This window comes from Sorex araneus, chromosome 2 (genome assembly GCF_027595985.1).
Source record: "Sorex araneus isolate mSorAra2 chromosome 2, mSorAra2.pri, whole genome shotgun sequence".
In the NCBI taxonomy this organism is placed as follows: Eukaryota; Metazoa; Chordata; class Mammalia; order Eulipotyphla; family Soricidae; genus Sorex; species Sorex araneus.
Window position 1 is genome coordinate 79138201 of NC_073303.1, and position 16076 is coordinate 79154276.

The 16076-nt window shown below is 36.2% G+C and overlaps 1 protein-coding gene across 1 annotated transcript in view; it reads right to left on the minus strand.

Annotated features, from left to right (window-relative positions):
- Positions 1–321: 321 nt before the first annotated feature.
- PREX2 (phosphatidylinositol-3,4,5-trisphosphate dependent Rac exchange factor 2) overlaps positions 322–16076 on the minus strand; it is a 298055-nt gene continuing 282300 nt past the window's right edge. The window contains 2 exon segments of the mRNA XM_004602407.3: positions 322–6099; positions 12086–12153. Coding sequence (XP_004602464.2) covers positions 6057–6099; positions 12086–12153 — 111 coding nt within the window. The 3' untranslated portion in view covers positions 322–6056.

The following is a 16076-nucleotide window of genomic DNA, read 5'->3' on the forward strand; positions in this document are numbered from 1 at the left end:
TTTTGGCCTTTTGGGTCACACCTGGCTATGCTCAGGAGTTACTCCTGGCTCTGCACTCAGAAGTTAATCCTAGTGGTGCTCGAGGCAATATGGGATGCTGGGGATCAGATTCAGGTCTCTGAGTGCAGGTAAATGCCCTACCCACTGTTCTGTTGCTCAGACCCCCTCCAACTTCCGAAAACATGCAGTGTTAGGGATGGAAGCCAGGACCGTGCACATTTGCCTGATCACTTGAACCACATCCCCAGCCGCAAGCTTGTGAATTCTTAGAGTAAAAATCTATGTTCTATGAATATCTGTCTGTTGAACAAGTGAAAATAATAAGAATTGGTTAAATTTTAATGGCAAAAAAGTAAAATGTTCATACTACATTTTACTTTATTATTGACACTTATGTTACTATTATAGTCCTTTATGCAGATAAAATAAATGATACAAACACAAAGTACACTATCATTTCAACTTACACAAGATACTAAGTGATTGAAACTATGTTACATACATACTTTACAAAAGGAATCATAAAATATCCCACATTCAAATGAAAATTTTCATTATATTTTGAATGTTATACAATGTTAAATATGCATATATTCAAAAATTTATTTATAGAACTAATTGGATATTTTACTAGTTAAAATAATATTGTGTAAATGAATTCTTATAAAATAGTTTGAAAGTGAAAGCTGAATTTTACTCAATTACTAGGCAGTTATAAAAATATATTTCTATTGCAACTCTAATCAATTTGTTTGAGGCACTAGATATTCAAATTTAAATGTAGGTTTTCTGAAGCATTTCCCCAACTTCATGTTCTTGATTCCCCCGTATACATACACACATGGCATTACACTAGAAAAGGTCTGCAATATAAATGGTGTCATTTCAAGTCATACACACAGGCAATCATTAACACAGAAAATGTACTGTGAAGGTTTTCAAACTAAACACACCCAATACATAAAACCACCAGTTGTTCCTTGTACAAACACATTTGCTGAATGAATGCATGAGTGGGTTATATTTATTATTTGCACCTCAGATGGACTATCCAAATCTTTCTATTTATAAATCAAAATGTCACTAAAAATACCAGTTTCATTCTTTATTAGCTACTTTTGGATAACATAAAGTAAGATAAACTGACTCCATATTGAGTAGCAAATTAATGTCAGTGATCATGATAGTCTACTAGGTATGCTTACCATGGATTTAGGCATCTTAGATGTCTACAGGAAATTCAATGTATTGAACAACTGTTTTTCATATCTGCATTAAAAAAAGTCTAATTTTTAGACAGTACTGTTATAAAAGCAAAAGCACCAGCTATATAAAATGCGCATGAGTGTACATATGCATGTAGTATAATACTTATATATCTTAGCCAAACACACATCTCTTCTCAGTGAGAAGCATCTATCCTGAGTGCAGAAAGCATGTGTCAACACAATGACAGCTAGAAGATGCCCCAATCATATCCAACAGTCCCATGCATGAGTAACTTGTGAATTTGAATGCTGAAACTATTATTAAAGACACTTTTAAAGTAGCACATTTTTTTTTCTAAAACTAAAGACCATTATGAAATAGGAAGACTCATAAAAATAATGGAATTGCTGCAGCATGAAGTTTGTGGTCACTGCATGTACGAGAAATTCACCTCAGCTCGTTTGTGGCAAAGACATCTCTGTAACTTTCCATAATCTCTTCTAGTTTAGGTAGGGTAATATATTTTTTTCTAAATTTTATCACTAAAACTTCAAAAACTTAATGGAACACAGAGTAGTTCTCCTAATCCAATTTAGATCATGTTAAACCATTCTGAAAGCCTTTTGTAATTCATACTTAAGGAGGGAAAATGGCCATTCCATAAACTGAATTTCATTATATATATATGTATACATATACACATATCTCTCTGTCACTCTCTCTGTCATTCCTTTGCTCATCAATTTGCTTGAGTGGGCACCAGTAACATCTCCATCGTGAGACTTGTTACTGTTTTTGGCATATCAAATACACCACGGATAGCTTGCCAGGCTCTGTCATGGGGGCAAGATACTCTAAGTAGCTTGCTGGGCTCAATGAGAGGGGCGGAGGAATCGAATCTGGGTTGGCTGCGTGCAAGGCAAATGCCCTACTGCTGTGCTATCGCTCCAGCCCACATACACACACATACATAAATAAAAGTATAAGAATATTTATCAAATAACTGACTTTGGGAAGGTAATTAAATTATAATCCAGTTTGATAACTCATTTTAAGAAAAGTCTTTAAAAAACAGTTTCTGAAAACTCAAAAGCAATTTAGCCTCATACTCAACAATAGTTAATACTTTGAGAAGCAATTCTAAGAAAGATTTCTAAAGTAAAATGTACAATAGAATGACTTAAAGAATAGTCATGCTGGGGCTGGAGTGATAGCACAGCGGGCAGGGCGTTTGCCTTGTACACAGCTGACCCGGGTTCGATTCCCAGAATCCCATATGGTCCCCTGAGCACCGCCAGGAGTAATTCCTGAGTGCATGAGCCAGGAGTAACCCCTGAGCATTGCCGGGTGTGACCCAAAAAGCAAAAAAAAAAAAAAAAGAATAGTAATGCTGGGGTCTGGAGCGATAGCACAGTGGGTAGGGTGCTTTGCCTTGCATGCGGCGACGTGGGTTAGACTTCCCGCATCCCATATTGTCCCCTTGAGCACCGCCAGGAGTAATTCCTGAATGCAGAGGCAGGAGTAACCCCTGTGCATTGCCGGGTGTGATACAAAAAAAAAAGCAAAAAACAACCAGGAACAGTAATGCTTACATAATAGTTATGCCTTGGTGTAGTTATCTGTACTATACCAAGCTATATAGAAAAAGATCTTTGTGAATTAAAGATGATCTTAATAGTATAAATATAAATGCACCACTTTCCAATAATTACAGTAAGTACTCTCAACTAACTTCCTCACAGTCCAGTAAGTTTGAGTTTTGTTTATGCTGTCTGTGCCTTGTTTGTTTAGTTAATAAACCCCTCTGTTTATTCACTCACTTGCTTGGCTTTTACAGACAGTGCAGAGGTGAAGTTATTTTCATCCTTTATTTAATATCAAAAAGTTAAAATTTATAGAATAAGAAGAAAATGCCATTACAATTTCTTACATATTCTTGTGTCACAGAAATTAACCTATTTTCAAATTAAATGCTATTGTGAGTTGTGTCCGGGACACCTGAGCCACAGAAATAATGTGAGTTATAGATAGAAAATATGAGACTTCAAAGATTGTGGTACAAGTTCATAAATAAAACATATAATCTAAATTCAACGTTTTTGTTCAGTATAAGTAAAACTGATTTTTCAGTATAAGTGAAACAAAATGTTTCTTTGTTTCTATTTTTCAAGACTATGCATGGAAATAGGTGTAAAAGTCTAGTCTTCTCGTTATACTTTATACTTATATTTGCAATATATTAAATTTTATAATATGTAATATTAGAAAACTTAATAAGACATGAATATATGTTTAAGATGAAGCAACTTTGAAATAGCAATTAATTTTCGATCAAAATCCATGTTGTGTCAAAATTTTTGCATAGACTTTCCTTTAAGAGAGGCAGACGTCCAAGTAGAGAGGTTGAAAGATCAAGAATGATTAAAGGAATTGTAGAGAACTATGTGAGCATTTAGGTAATCCACTCTATAAACTCAGTGATATTAAATGTTACAATGAACTGCATTAAGATATTGAAAAATTATTTTATTCATTTTTTCCTTAAACATTTCTGTCACTACCATTTAGAATAATAGTCAAAGTTTATATTTTATATTTTATGCGACTTCAAAACATGGCTAAAACTGTTATTTGTATTATATGAATAAATATATATGTATGCATATATATGTATATCATATATTGTGTGTGGTCATGAGCAAGACTTTAAACAATTCTTGGCTTTGATTCTTCAAGTGCAAAATGGAGGTGATGAAAAGAGTGCTACCTAGTTGTGTTAAGAAAAATTGGGGGAAACAATAACAAAAATGTAAGCTTGAAGCATCTGGAAGCATTGCTTGGCACAGAGTAATTACTAAAGTAATTAAGTAACCCCTTAGGGTTAGCTAAAATTTGCATTAAATAAAAAATGTCAGTGACTGATATTACATACATCATTACTAATTTTTAAGCATCTAATAAAGGCCAAGAACACTAAAATATGGTATACTTGCATTATGTTTAACCCTTGTAGTATTAAACACGTTCTGTCATATGGAGATTAAATCTTGCTAAATTTGCCAATTTACAAATAACACAATGACAGATGATATTACCCATGAAACAGAAAAGTACAGCTAAAATGTTAGAGATCTCTTTATGCCTCTATAATGAGGATTGCTGCTTATAGCACAATGATCAGAAAAAAAGTAATGACAATATGAAATGTGTTTGCTAGTTCATCAATTTTGCTCACTCATTACCTCTGAAAGTTTGTGTTGAATGTAATAAAATTTAAGTACACAAATATTACAATTTACTAATACCATTGGACTTGTAGCAGTTGTGATAGTAATGATAAATTTCTGACAGTAAAGGACAGACCTAATATAGATATTTGCATTAAGGTCTTATGCTAATTAAATTCAAACCACTTATTTGAATTTATTTTTTGAAAACCCTAATACTTTTTTTTAAATTAAAAAAAATTGAGGTTTACAATGCTATTTTATAGAAATTTCTCATGCACATGCTTATTTTGCTTTATACATACAAACTTATGACTAGTCTTAAGTGCTTCTGTGCCAAATAGCAATTATTATTATCAGGATCCAAACCATATTACACATATGTAACAGCATTTTGGTTAGTCAATGTGCAAGTGGTAATGATGAAAAGATTTTAATTTTAGAATTAAAACATTTTTATTTTTAATTTTAAGAGCTGTCATCAAATTTCAAAAATTAAAAAGTAATAGTAAATAGTTTGGTTCTGAAAGGCATGTCATACATGAAGTCTAAATTTATATAATTATCAAAGTTACAATAATAATATTAGGGCATTTTAATTGTTTAAAAATTATGGACTTTTATATTACCATCATAACTATGCTAAAAATGTGATTTTATCAATGGAGAAATGATAAACATTACATATGCTTTAGAATGAAAATAGAGTAACACCTGTGCTTCCATTAACCATCAGAGACCCTGGAGGTCCTTTTAAAATTTTGACAAATAAAGCTTTATTTTCATGTCTTATAGATAAACCTTGATGGAAAACTGTTCAACATGGTGTCTTCTATTGAGTCTGACATCTCAATAAAAGTTGCAACAAAGTTCTTTTAAGTATCTTTTCTTACCTCCCTTCTACCAGTCCTACCTTGCCTCACCTCTAGGTCACCAAAGGCACAGTCTGGTGTGCATGCAGAGGCCAATGACAGAATTGGCTTGCTAGAACTGACCCGGGACATAAATCTCCTAAACTGGACCATCATGCTCCAGAGATCAATCAGCTCTCTTGTCTGCTACTAAGAAACCCACCCTTACAAGAAGAATTAAAAAAGGATGGTCTCTGCCTTCTACACATGGACTTCTCTAATTCAAGCAGGATTCTGAAAACCCACAACACCCCATCAAGCCGTCTGTAATACCGTAGTATGATTTAGAAGACATGGCTACATTTCTTCAGTGACAGACTTCTTCAAGTAGAAATATCCATCATCATACGATCCCATTTGGAGAAGATGAAAACAAACACAATAAAATACATGTAATAAACAAGAGAGGAGGCACAATGGTTATTTTTTTTTCCCCATGTCCGATAGTAGAATTGTAAATTCCAAGGATGGATTTTAGGATATTTAATGTCAATACACAGAGAAATCAGTTTGTGAAGCTGAATCATGTAAATGAACGTCTATCCATTTACAGAGCAATTTTCCAAATATTAGTTATTTACATGGTGAAGCATTTAGAGAAAAAAAGAAATCTTTTCTTTATCTTGAGTTAAAAATGTTTAGCCAGCACATCCTTTGTCTTATGCAGTGTTCGGAAGCTTCTGCTTGCCTGGCTCCTTGGGGATTCTCTTCAATCTTCAACTGGGGGAGGCGGCTCACACAGTCTGTACAGCCTGGAAAAGGAATGGCAAAGTGTGAAAGCTCCTGTCACCCGAGATGCTCTCAGTGTGTATCAAGCACATTGGCAATAGTTTCTTGGTTCAGGAGTCATGATTATTTTGAGAATCTTGCTAAAAATCACATAGAAATGTGGAAACCCCAGCCTGGCAGGTCTGTATTCAGGACACGGCACTGTTTCTTTGCACATATCAATGAAGACTGATTAAGCACTGCTGGCTTCTTTCACAGCAGCTGCTTCTGCTTCAGGACTGCTAAACCCAGCTGCTCACCTTGCTGGTAGCAAAATCAATTCTTTGAGTTCCAGAAGATGATGTTATTGTAATTACCATCTTGCCTATCATCATTATCTCAAAGCAAACATTCCCTATTACCACTAGGGTTCTAAAGATTTTCTGACCAGCTTGCAAAATTTGTTTCATGTTGCACTGTCCACAATTGACACCGGATAGCCAATGGATTATGGAGATGTCCGTGTAGAAGTTTCCAGAGGTCTGAATCTCAAAGGCACAATGAGCTGGAGTTTCCTGAGGACCATCAGCTCAGCCCTATTTCCCTACTCAGCTGGCCACAGAATCTGGTGGAGAGTAAAGAGGCTCAAAGGACCCACTCTTGGAGATGCCTGTGTGAGACCTTTGTACCCTCCTTCACACCCAGTTGTACTAGTTTGAGAACAAATAGCATTTATAACAAAGCTCAGGGGACTAAACCAGGACTACACAAATTCTAAACTCTTCATTCTCCTCAGTAGGTAAATTCTAAATATAGATCAAAGCAACAAGAACCATACAACTACAATACCACATTATGTCAGATCTAGTCAAAAAGGTGATTGTTGACCTTATAGTGAACCTTATAGTTGTCTTATAGTGAACTCTGGCTGCGGATTCAACATTAACACCCAGGACCAATTTGAAAAATCGATGATCTAAAACTGAAAAGATTTCAACTTTGCTTTTTAAAAATCATCAGAAATACTCCAAACCCCTGGACAGTTGTGATAATTCTATCCCTCCTAAGTTAAATACGGCTTAAATAGTTGTTGATAGGAGAGGGCAAATTTTAAGTTCTCTCACCACGTCTACAAGGAATCCCATGCTAATTCTAAAACAAAGACGGAAAATGAGAAGTATTTAATGTGGAGTGAGAAACTTAGTTAACGAAATGAATTTTCCGAATCTGGAAACACACAACTGCTCTTGTAGACTGACAGAATAACTTTCAAGTCTAGAAGGTGGTTAATGCTTTACATGTCATGTCCATGGGAGAAAAAATTGAATACAGAAATAAGTACATTTCACATCTGAAAAGCTTATTTCATCCTAGCTGGAGAAAAGAATACATTAAATTGAGCTGATGTATTTCAAAGCTGCTTCTGCAGTTGAAGGATATGGTGAAGTTTCAAGCTGCATTTGCAGGGCTGGAATAGGAGAATGATCAGAAAGCTCTTTTCCTCTTTAATTTATATCAAACTCTTATTACATGAATAAACTGCCAAATGAGTGAAAAGGCATAGTGGCTTTATACAGGTATTAAACCAAACAGCAGGCTGGGTGGCAACTGTCCTACCCTGGGGAATGGACTGAGCTCTGCATTCCATCACCTTGCAGGGCACGTTTTCACATAATATAACTAATGTCACTGGGTAGATGAGTCCTGAAATGTCTGCAAATTGACGAAATGGCTACTCCCTGTGATCACCTAATGAAATAATGGGCTCTGGCTGCTGTGGAGCTGGGCAGATTCAGCTTCTGGGAGGCTTCTTGGAAGTGATTCAGGGGTATTTGAGGTCAGACACATTTGTAATGGAAATGATGGGGCTCCGGGAATTTAGAACAGGCAGATAAAGTTGGAAGTAAAATAGGATAGGTAAAAGTTGGACGTGAACGCTACTGAGAGGTGAGGCTTTTATTTTGTTTTAGCTTTTGTAGTGGCAGATGAGTTATTAGATTGTAGGAGGGCTTTGTCCTACATGGTGGGTTCCCTGTGGTCATCTCATTCTACTCATGAACAACAGTGGCCCTGCATGAAAAACGTTTTGGCCTCTACTTTTCCTTTTCCTCAGTCAATTATTCTGGAGCTGAGTTTTTCTGCCCAAATCCAAATGTGCTGAGAACCAAACCTGCGGAAGTGAGTATATCAGAGATTATGCTTTTCACTTTTCTACAAAGCAACAACAATAAATATGACAAAGACCATGGAGAAAATGGTCTATCATGGTTATTCAATAATAGTCAATCTCACAGCAATTCTTCCCATCTTACAGGTGAGAAAATAATCCACAGAAGATGAATGACCTGACTAAATAAATGGTCACATAGAAGGAGCTGACTCAAAAGTACTTTCTTTTAATCACTTCACCAAGCTGCCTCTCAATTAAATAAAGAAAATCAGCATTCCTAGGACAATAGTTTCCTGATTTTGTGATGTCATAGAAAACAAGATGGGTTACAGCTGGAATATAATTGTTTTTGTACTACCGAGAGTATCCCGCCCGCATGGCAGAGCCTGGCAAGCTGCCCGTGACATACTCGATATGCCAAAAACAGTAACAAGTCTCACAATGGAGATGTTACTGGTGCCCGCTTGAGCAAACTGATGAACAACGGGATGAGAATGCTACAGTGCTACTAGGAGGAAGGAGTTGTGGGAAGTCATTTTGTTTGTTTTGTCTTTTATTTTGTATCACTGGGACTGGGGCTCAGGGACTCATACATGCAAGGCACATGCTCTACCACTAGCTCCATCCCTGGCCTCAGTATTAGGTTCATGATGAAGATATGTTTCTTGGTGAACATATTGTTCAGAGAAGCTGATGCAAGAAAGTCAGAAAGATACTTATTTGTACAAGGACGCATATGCTCAACCATTAGTCTCAATATTACTATGATGAGGGCATCATTGTGTCTGATATACTATCTCAGTGACTAAAACAAGTCACCCTCTATTTATTGAAATAAAATTTGAAATATTTGTCACTTGAAAGTCTCCTTCTCCCTTGCTTCCTTCATGTATTTAATTTTCAAGTTCAGTTAATGCTGTCTGATCCATTTTCTCACCTTCATCCTCAATACTAGACTAATTTTCTTTTAAGCTCCACAAATGCCTCCTCTGTGTCCCCAGAGAGAAATTCTAAAACTCAAACCTATCACATAGAAAGAATGCTACTGTCTTCCTTACGTCTTCAAATTAAAGATCAAAATTCTTTAGTGTCTTATTCAAATCTCTTCCTGATGTAGCACCTATGTCTTCAGACGCACTTTGCATCATTCTTAAATGGCATTCAACCATCATTTAGAAATGTGGAATAGTGCTCAGAGTAGGATGCATTCTTCAGTCATATGTCCCACTACATTAGCAGAACAGGAAGAACATTGATTATCATGCTGACAGGGACAGGGATGCTCTGCAACTTTTCCTCTCTATGCTGAGACTGAGTCATGGGCCCCTTCTCAGCTTTCTCAGGACAATGTGTGCCTATTTCTGTCTTGGTTCTTATCATACGTGAGTGCAGTTTTCATGTTATTCCATTGTCATCGTGCTACTCCACACTGACTGGTTTTTAACAAAGTGCCTGACACCTACAGAAAGAGAGAGAGAGAGAGAGAGAGAGAGAGAGAGAGAGAGAGACAGACAGACAGACAGACAGACAGAGACAGAGACACAGAGACTGAGACAGAGCAGAAATCCAGTAAATGTTTACTGAGTGAATTTAATAAAGTAAATCAAAAAAGAGTGAATGTTGAAAGAAAAAGTATGCAAGAAATTGGGAATTTGAATGAAATTTAATCTCAAAGAGTACACACTTTGGACAATAGAACTGGAGGGTTGATCTGGAGAACAGAGTTTACTGGTGGTGGTAGGAGGATGCTGGGTTGGATGGGAGGCCCTTGGGGTATTGGTGCAGGGACCAGGTTCTGCTCTGCTCTGTGGAGTAGGAGTGGTAGGCAACTACCATCAACCATATTGTAAAGAAAAAGAAACAATTCAATTAAAACAATTTTTGTTGCTTTGGGGCCACACCTGTAAGTGTTCATGACTTACTCCTGGCTCTGAGCTCAGGGTCACTTTTGGAGGAAGGCTTGGTTTTAGATCCGTGCCTACAATTGAACCTAGCTTGGCAACATGGAATAAAAACACCTTACCTGCCCTAGCCCCTAAATAATTTCATTTTTGAAAAAGAAAGGGTCCGCCCTTGAGAGTCAAATAGATTCTTCTTCAATTTATTGTTTTTGTTAAACAAATTTCACTTCTTAGCTAGAAGAGATGACAAATTCTCACATGGTGCTTCCTACATTTTATATTTCCTGGAAGCTCCAATTTAATCATTTATTTTCTTTAACAGAAATCTCAGTGAGGGCCAGAACTACTCTTATCTGAAGTTCATATTTTTCATGGAGCAGAACAGAGGGCTTTGTATATCTTAGGTTCTCAGTGAATAGTTACACAATGAATTAAAAAATGCATTTTTTTAAACAAAATTATATGAGCCTAGTTTTTTATTTCACTGGCTATTGTTTATTTTCTTGTCAATTTTATGGTTGCTACATTTTATTGTGTCTCACTTCAAGTGTTTTAAAACATAACTTGATAAAAAAGTGAGTTCCTCTGTTTCTTATATTCTGCTAGCTTATTGGTTTATTGATCAGGATGCTGAAGTCTTATCCCCTAAGCCCACTGTTTATTAGTGTTTATAAGCTCTTACTAAGAAGTCCTTACAGAGCCATTATCTTGTTTTCTTATTGGAATTTTAACACTTCACTTGGTCTATTATCTAAACAAGCCATATATGCTCAAGGCGCTGGAGAGAATGCCTATGCATAATGATTCTTGAGTAATAAAAAGTTTTAGATCTAATCTAATCAACCATGAAAGATAACATTGACAAGAATTCAGGATTAAATCCATTTAGGAGTCATCACTAAAAATAAATGCAATTAGAACATGAGTGCTTCATTCATTTTTCAAGAGAAAAAATGTTTTCCTTTTTGAAAGACCTTACACTGCCTACGTAGTTTTTGAGAATGAAATATATCTTCATAAATGCTGCAGTCATAGTTTTTACCCTGGTTATTGCTTTGTAAATAGAAATAAAAGTTTCTTGTCTTGAAACCTTTTTTTTTGTTGAAATGCGTATATTAAAGTAATGAATATAAAAGAAATTATTTAGCTTTACTTTGCTAAAGATAGATGGCAGCCTACCCTCTTGTCACTAGGGTAATCAAACTGACATCTCTCTGATAGCTGTTCTCATGTTCCTTATTTTCAAGGTGGATTAGAGTTCAGTTCTTATAAATTGTGAATTTTATCTGACAACCAAAAAAGGCTCATTCAGTCATTTATTCATTCACATATTCTTAAAACCAGTTCCTATGTGTGATGCCTAACATGTAGACATAAGGATGATCTACAAATAAAATCTGAAAAATATGTTACTTTTCATCAAAGATTCATAGTTAGGCTGTCCAAGAGACATGTAATGATAAACTGCCACTCATTATGTTCAAGTTATAAACGATCACTAGGTAAAAGGCTAAGAGGGTAGAGAAAACAAGCAAGATTCAAGGAGAAAATGACTTCTCTGGGTGTTGCAGTTCCGTAGAACTTTGCTCCACAGACACAGAAGGGAAAGGACATGCATACATAGGCATTCTGTAGCCAACCACAGAGAGGCTACTAAAAAGACCAAGTTCCATGATTGGGGGCTGGATCGACCGCACAGCAGGTAGGGTGTTTGCCTTGCACTCGGCCAACCCGGGTTCGAATCCCAGCATCCCATATGGTCTCCTGAGCATTGCTATGGGTAATCCTGAATGCAGAGCTAGGAGTAACCCCTGTGCATTGCCGGGTGTGGGTGTGACCCCCCCCCCAAAAAAAAGACCAAGTTCCATGATCAAAGTAAGCACGACACCGGGCATGGCTTTGAGGTTTTCCATTGCTGGGAAATGGTGGCAAGTAATGAGGAACTGGAGAGTCGCTTACCTTGGAGCAGACTGTGGGGTCCGATCTCTGACCCCTAAGTTCTTTGCTGTGTTCTGAACTCTTGCTCCCTGAAAGAAGTTAGGAAAATCACATTTAGTTCTAATTAGTATCTAGAATAATAGAGTATTTATTCCAACAATGCAGTTAAAGTGAAAATTTAGTAGATGGAAAAGAAGGGAGAAATAATTGGAGCATTTTCAAAATTCATGCATTTATGAATCAAAATACTCTAATAACTAATTAAAGAATGAATTTGATTTCTACAACCACTTAAGTAATTCAAATTAAGTTTAAAAATTATGGCTTCTGGTTCACTATCTCATCCATTTTACTTTTAGAAACAATATTTAAGATGTTGAAATGTTAAATGAATATACTATAAATATCTGCTGTGTTCGTACTTTTATGGAACAGAAAACACAGTCATCTCACATTTCTGGACTTATTTTTGGCATTAGCTGAATAATAGCTATTTCAAAGTCCATAGCACTTATCCTGATTATGTTCTTCAATAGTTTTATAGCAATCTCTGGACAAGGCACATGTATGTGTTCTTATATGTGAAATATAAGTATTCTACCTCAAAGTTAACAATACAAAGACATTATTCATAACAAAAATAGCTTTACAATCTGTTAAGTTCATAGATTATGTTAAAATTGCTGCACATTTTCTAATGGAAATTAGAAAATAGAGTCAAACATCAATGTTTGGGGCTGGGAATGTGGCTCTATCACTTACAAGGCCCCAAGGCTGATCCCAACATTGCATCTTCCCTGTCCCTAGCACTGTGAGGCACAGTCCTAGCACTGTTAGTCTGAGCATGGCCAGGAATGGTCACAGGGCCTCCAAGAACAACTAATAGTATAAAACCACAGTAGGAACAATAAACTATGAAACTATTTTGAGCTACGATAGTCTGAACTATGAAAAGAGTAGGGAGAAAAGGAGAAGGGGTGGGGGTGGGGAGAGAAACAATATATAGTCTCAAAGTAAAACAAATAATGCAAAGAAATAGAGAAAATATCAGAGGGTGGTTTAAAAAGAGGTAGAAAGGAATATGCGAATTGTGATTTAAATTAATTTGAACTAATTGTACTTAGAGAAAACTTGTAAACGTAGAAAATTTTATACTGTGCTTCTCTTAATGATAAATCTTCACATGATTGTATTATGATGATCAAAACAATAAATTAATGTTGTACATTTTAATAAAGTTGCATCTTTTTCAAATTTTACCACTTCCTTCCAAATTCTCTTTCTTTTTCAGAATCCCACACTGATTTTTTTTTTCTTTTGTATCCATCTCCTGTGTGTGAATGGAGACAGTAGTGTGTCTTTTGACTGTTACAATTTTGATGAGTGGCTGTCATTATTTTGTAGAATCTTTCAATTCAGATTTGTCAGATGTTTCCTCATGATAAGAGAGAAGAAACACATTTTTGGCAAGACAGTCACAGAAGTGACATTGTGCTTCCTGGTGCATTATCATCATCAGATCACCTGATGGCAGCATGTTTTATCACTGGTGACATTCACTTTAGGCACTTGGACAAGGTGGCATCTGCCCAATGTTTTCCACAGGAAGATTACTGCCTTTTTTCTTGTAATTGCTAAATATGCTGATAAGGTCATAGGACCCCATACAGATAATCTTATTTCTCTTCAAACTCTTGTTCACTTATTTAAGCTCCACTGGCGCATCTCACTTCCAGCAATAACACTATAGTATCCATAAACTGGAATACTTTTATAAAAAGGAGTATCTCTTTTCACAGATGACATACTTTTCAAGAATTTATTTAAATCAATCTATTTATTTTAGCCCTGAGTTATAACCCAATTTTAAAATTACTAATTCTTTTGTTATTGTTCAAATTCTTCCAATTTCAGCCAATGAAGCTTCCTTAGAGCTTCTTGCATCCCTTTTCATTCTCCTTCCTTTAGGCTTTCTTTTCTGAATTCAGAAAATATTTTATTTAAGGGAAGATGGCGGGACAGCTTCAAGATTCTGGGAGGGGTTTCCTGAAATAGGATTCCAGAGAAAGGCAGAAACCTTTCCCTTTTTATAACTTTTAACAAAAGAGGCGGTAAGCATTTTTTAAAACTATATTCCAAAAATGTGAGCCATTGGAAGAGGAATGAGATGATTATCTTCTGATGCTTGGTCATCTGGGTCACTGGCTCAATTTAGCCATCCAGATTATCAGGCACCACCCTAGGAGTACCTTTGTACCCCCATCATTTTTGAAATATCATTTCCTTTTTTGGCACTTCAAGATCTTGCAGGCTCATCTCCCTGCCTCAGCTGCAACTCCCTGGGTCATTTTTTAGAAAAATTAATTTTATTTATTTTGGGGGCTGGAGTGATAGCATAGTGGGTAGGGCATTTGCCTTGCACGCGGCCGACCCGGGTTCAAATCCCAGCATCCCATATGGTCCCCTGAGCACCGCCGGGGGTGATTCCTGAGTGCAGAGCCGGGAGTAACCCCTGTGCATTGCCAGGTGTGACCCAAAAACCAAAAAAAAAAATTATTTATTTTGGGGAAGAAGGATTGCGCCATACCTCACGGACCATTTCTGGTGGAGCTCTGGCGACTAGATGTGGTGTCAGGGATCGAACTACTTAGACCAGCCACAGGCAAGGCAAGTGTCTTAGCCCTTGAACACCTATTTCTGGATTCTCCTCCTTCATTTGTTTGTTTGGTGAAGCAAGAAAATTTTTATTGAAACTTATTTAGAAAGACGTAAGAGGCAAGTAAGAGAGAAGTATGTGTTTTAGAGAGAACACAGGATTTTCCAGAGTGGAAACAGGCATGAAAAGAAACAGAGAAAAGCAAATGAGATACATGTTTAAGAGAGAACATGGACTTGAAGAGCAAGCCCCTCCATCTTTTTTAAAATGGAAAATCTTCTAGCCTGGGCCTGCATTACTAGTACTAGCCTATTTCTACTTCTGAGGTCTTCTCAGAAGACTGAGCTAGTTGATTAATGCAGATATCCCAAAATAATCTGTCTGCATGATAAACATTATGGTTTTAGTCTCATAAATTTTCATTAACCAATTTATACGGAGATTTTTGGTTTTAGACATAATAGATGTTCACTACGCTGAACACATACACTGGCACATCCTACTTGGAATTCAGCTGTAACTTTTCAGATGCTCAACGTATTAACAAATTCCATCACATTTACCATCCAATGGCCAAATCAAATGTCATCTTAATGCAGAAATTAATGTTCATTTATTCCATCTGATGATATCTGAAGTGTATTGGGCATATTCACTTATTTAATTCTGACAACACTATTAGTCAAGTTCTATAATTATTTTTGTTTGAATAATGAGGAAACTGAGCAACAGGGAAGTTAAGTCTTGTCCTAACACACAAAGACTGAAAACTTTGGATTGGGGATTCACATGAAGGCTGCTAATTCAAGAGTTTGCATGTTTAGCCACTATTGCTGATTCACTTTCTGCATGAAGCTTTCCTAATTATTCTTGAGGAACTACCTCACTAACTCGACAGCATTTAGCATTTATTCTTTACTATGTGTTATTCCAGAAACCTGTGACAGCAAAGTGAAATGCACCCAATGTTCCAACCAAAATACGATGGTCACAGTCTACCAACTTATTTGTTATGTGTTTCATGTCCAGAAACTGAGGTTGTACATAACCTCAGCACGCTTGCCTGCTGGTGCTTATATAACAACAATTTACTTATACAACATGAGGTCAGGTAAGAGCATGATCGTTCCTCTTTCTTCTTGGTGATAAGCACAATGCTGTGTTATTGTATATAAGTCGTTACACAGAATCTTAGACTTCACTAGATGTTTAAAAATTCTGGATAGGCTTCTACCAAATTGTGTTTGGAATATATAATTTAGACAATAAAAATTTGAAGTTTTATAATAGAAATATGGAAGTATGATGCCTTAGATTACAACTATTACCAAAAACCGCCAAGGGTTATCGTATCCT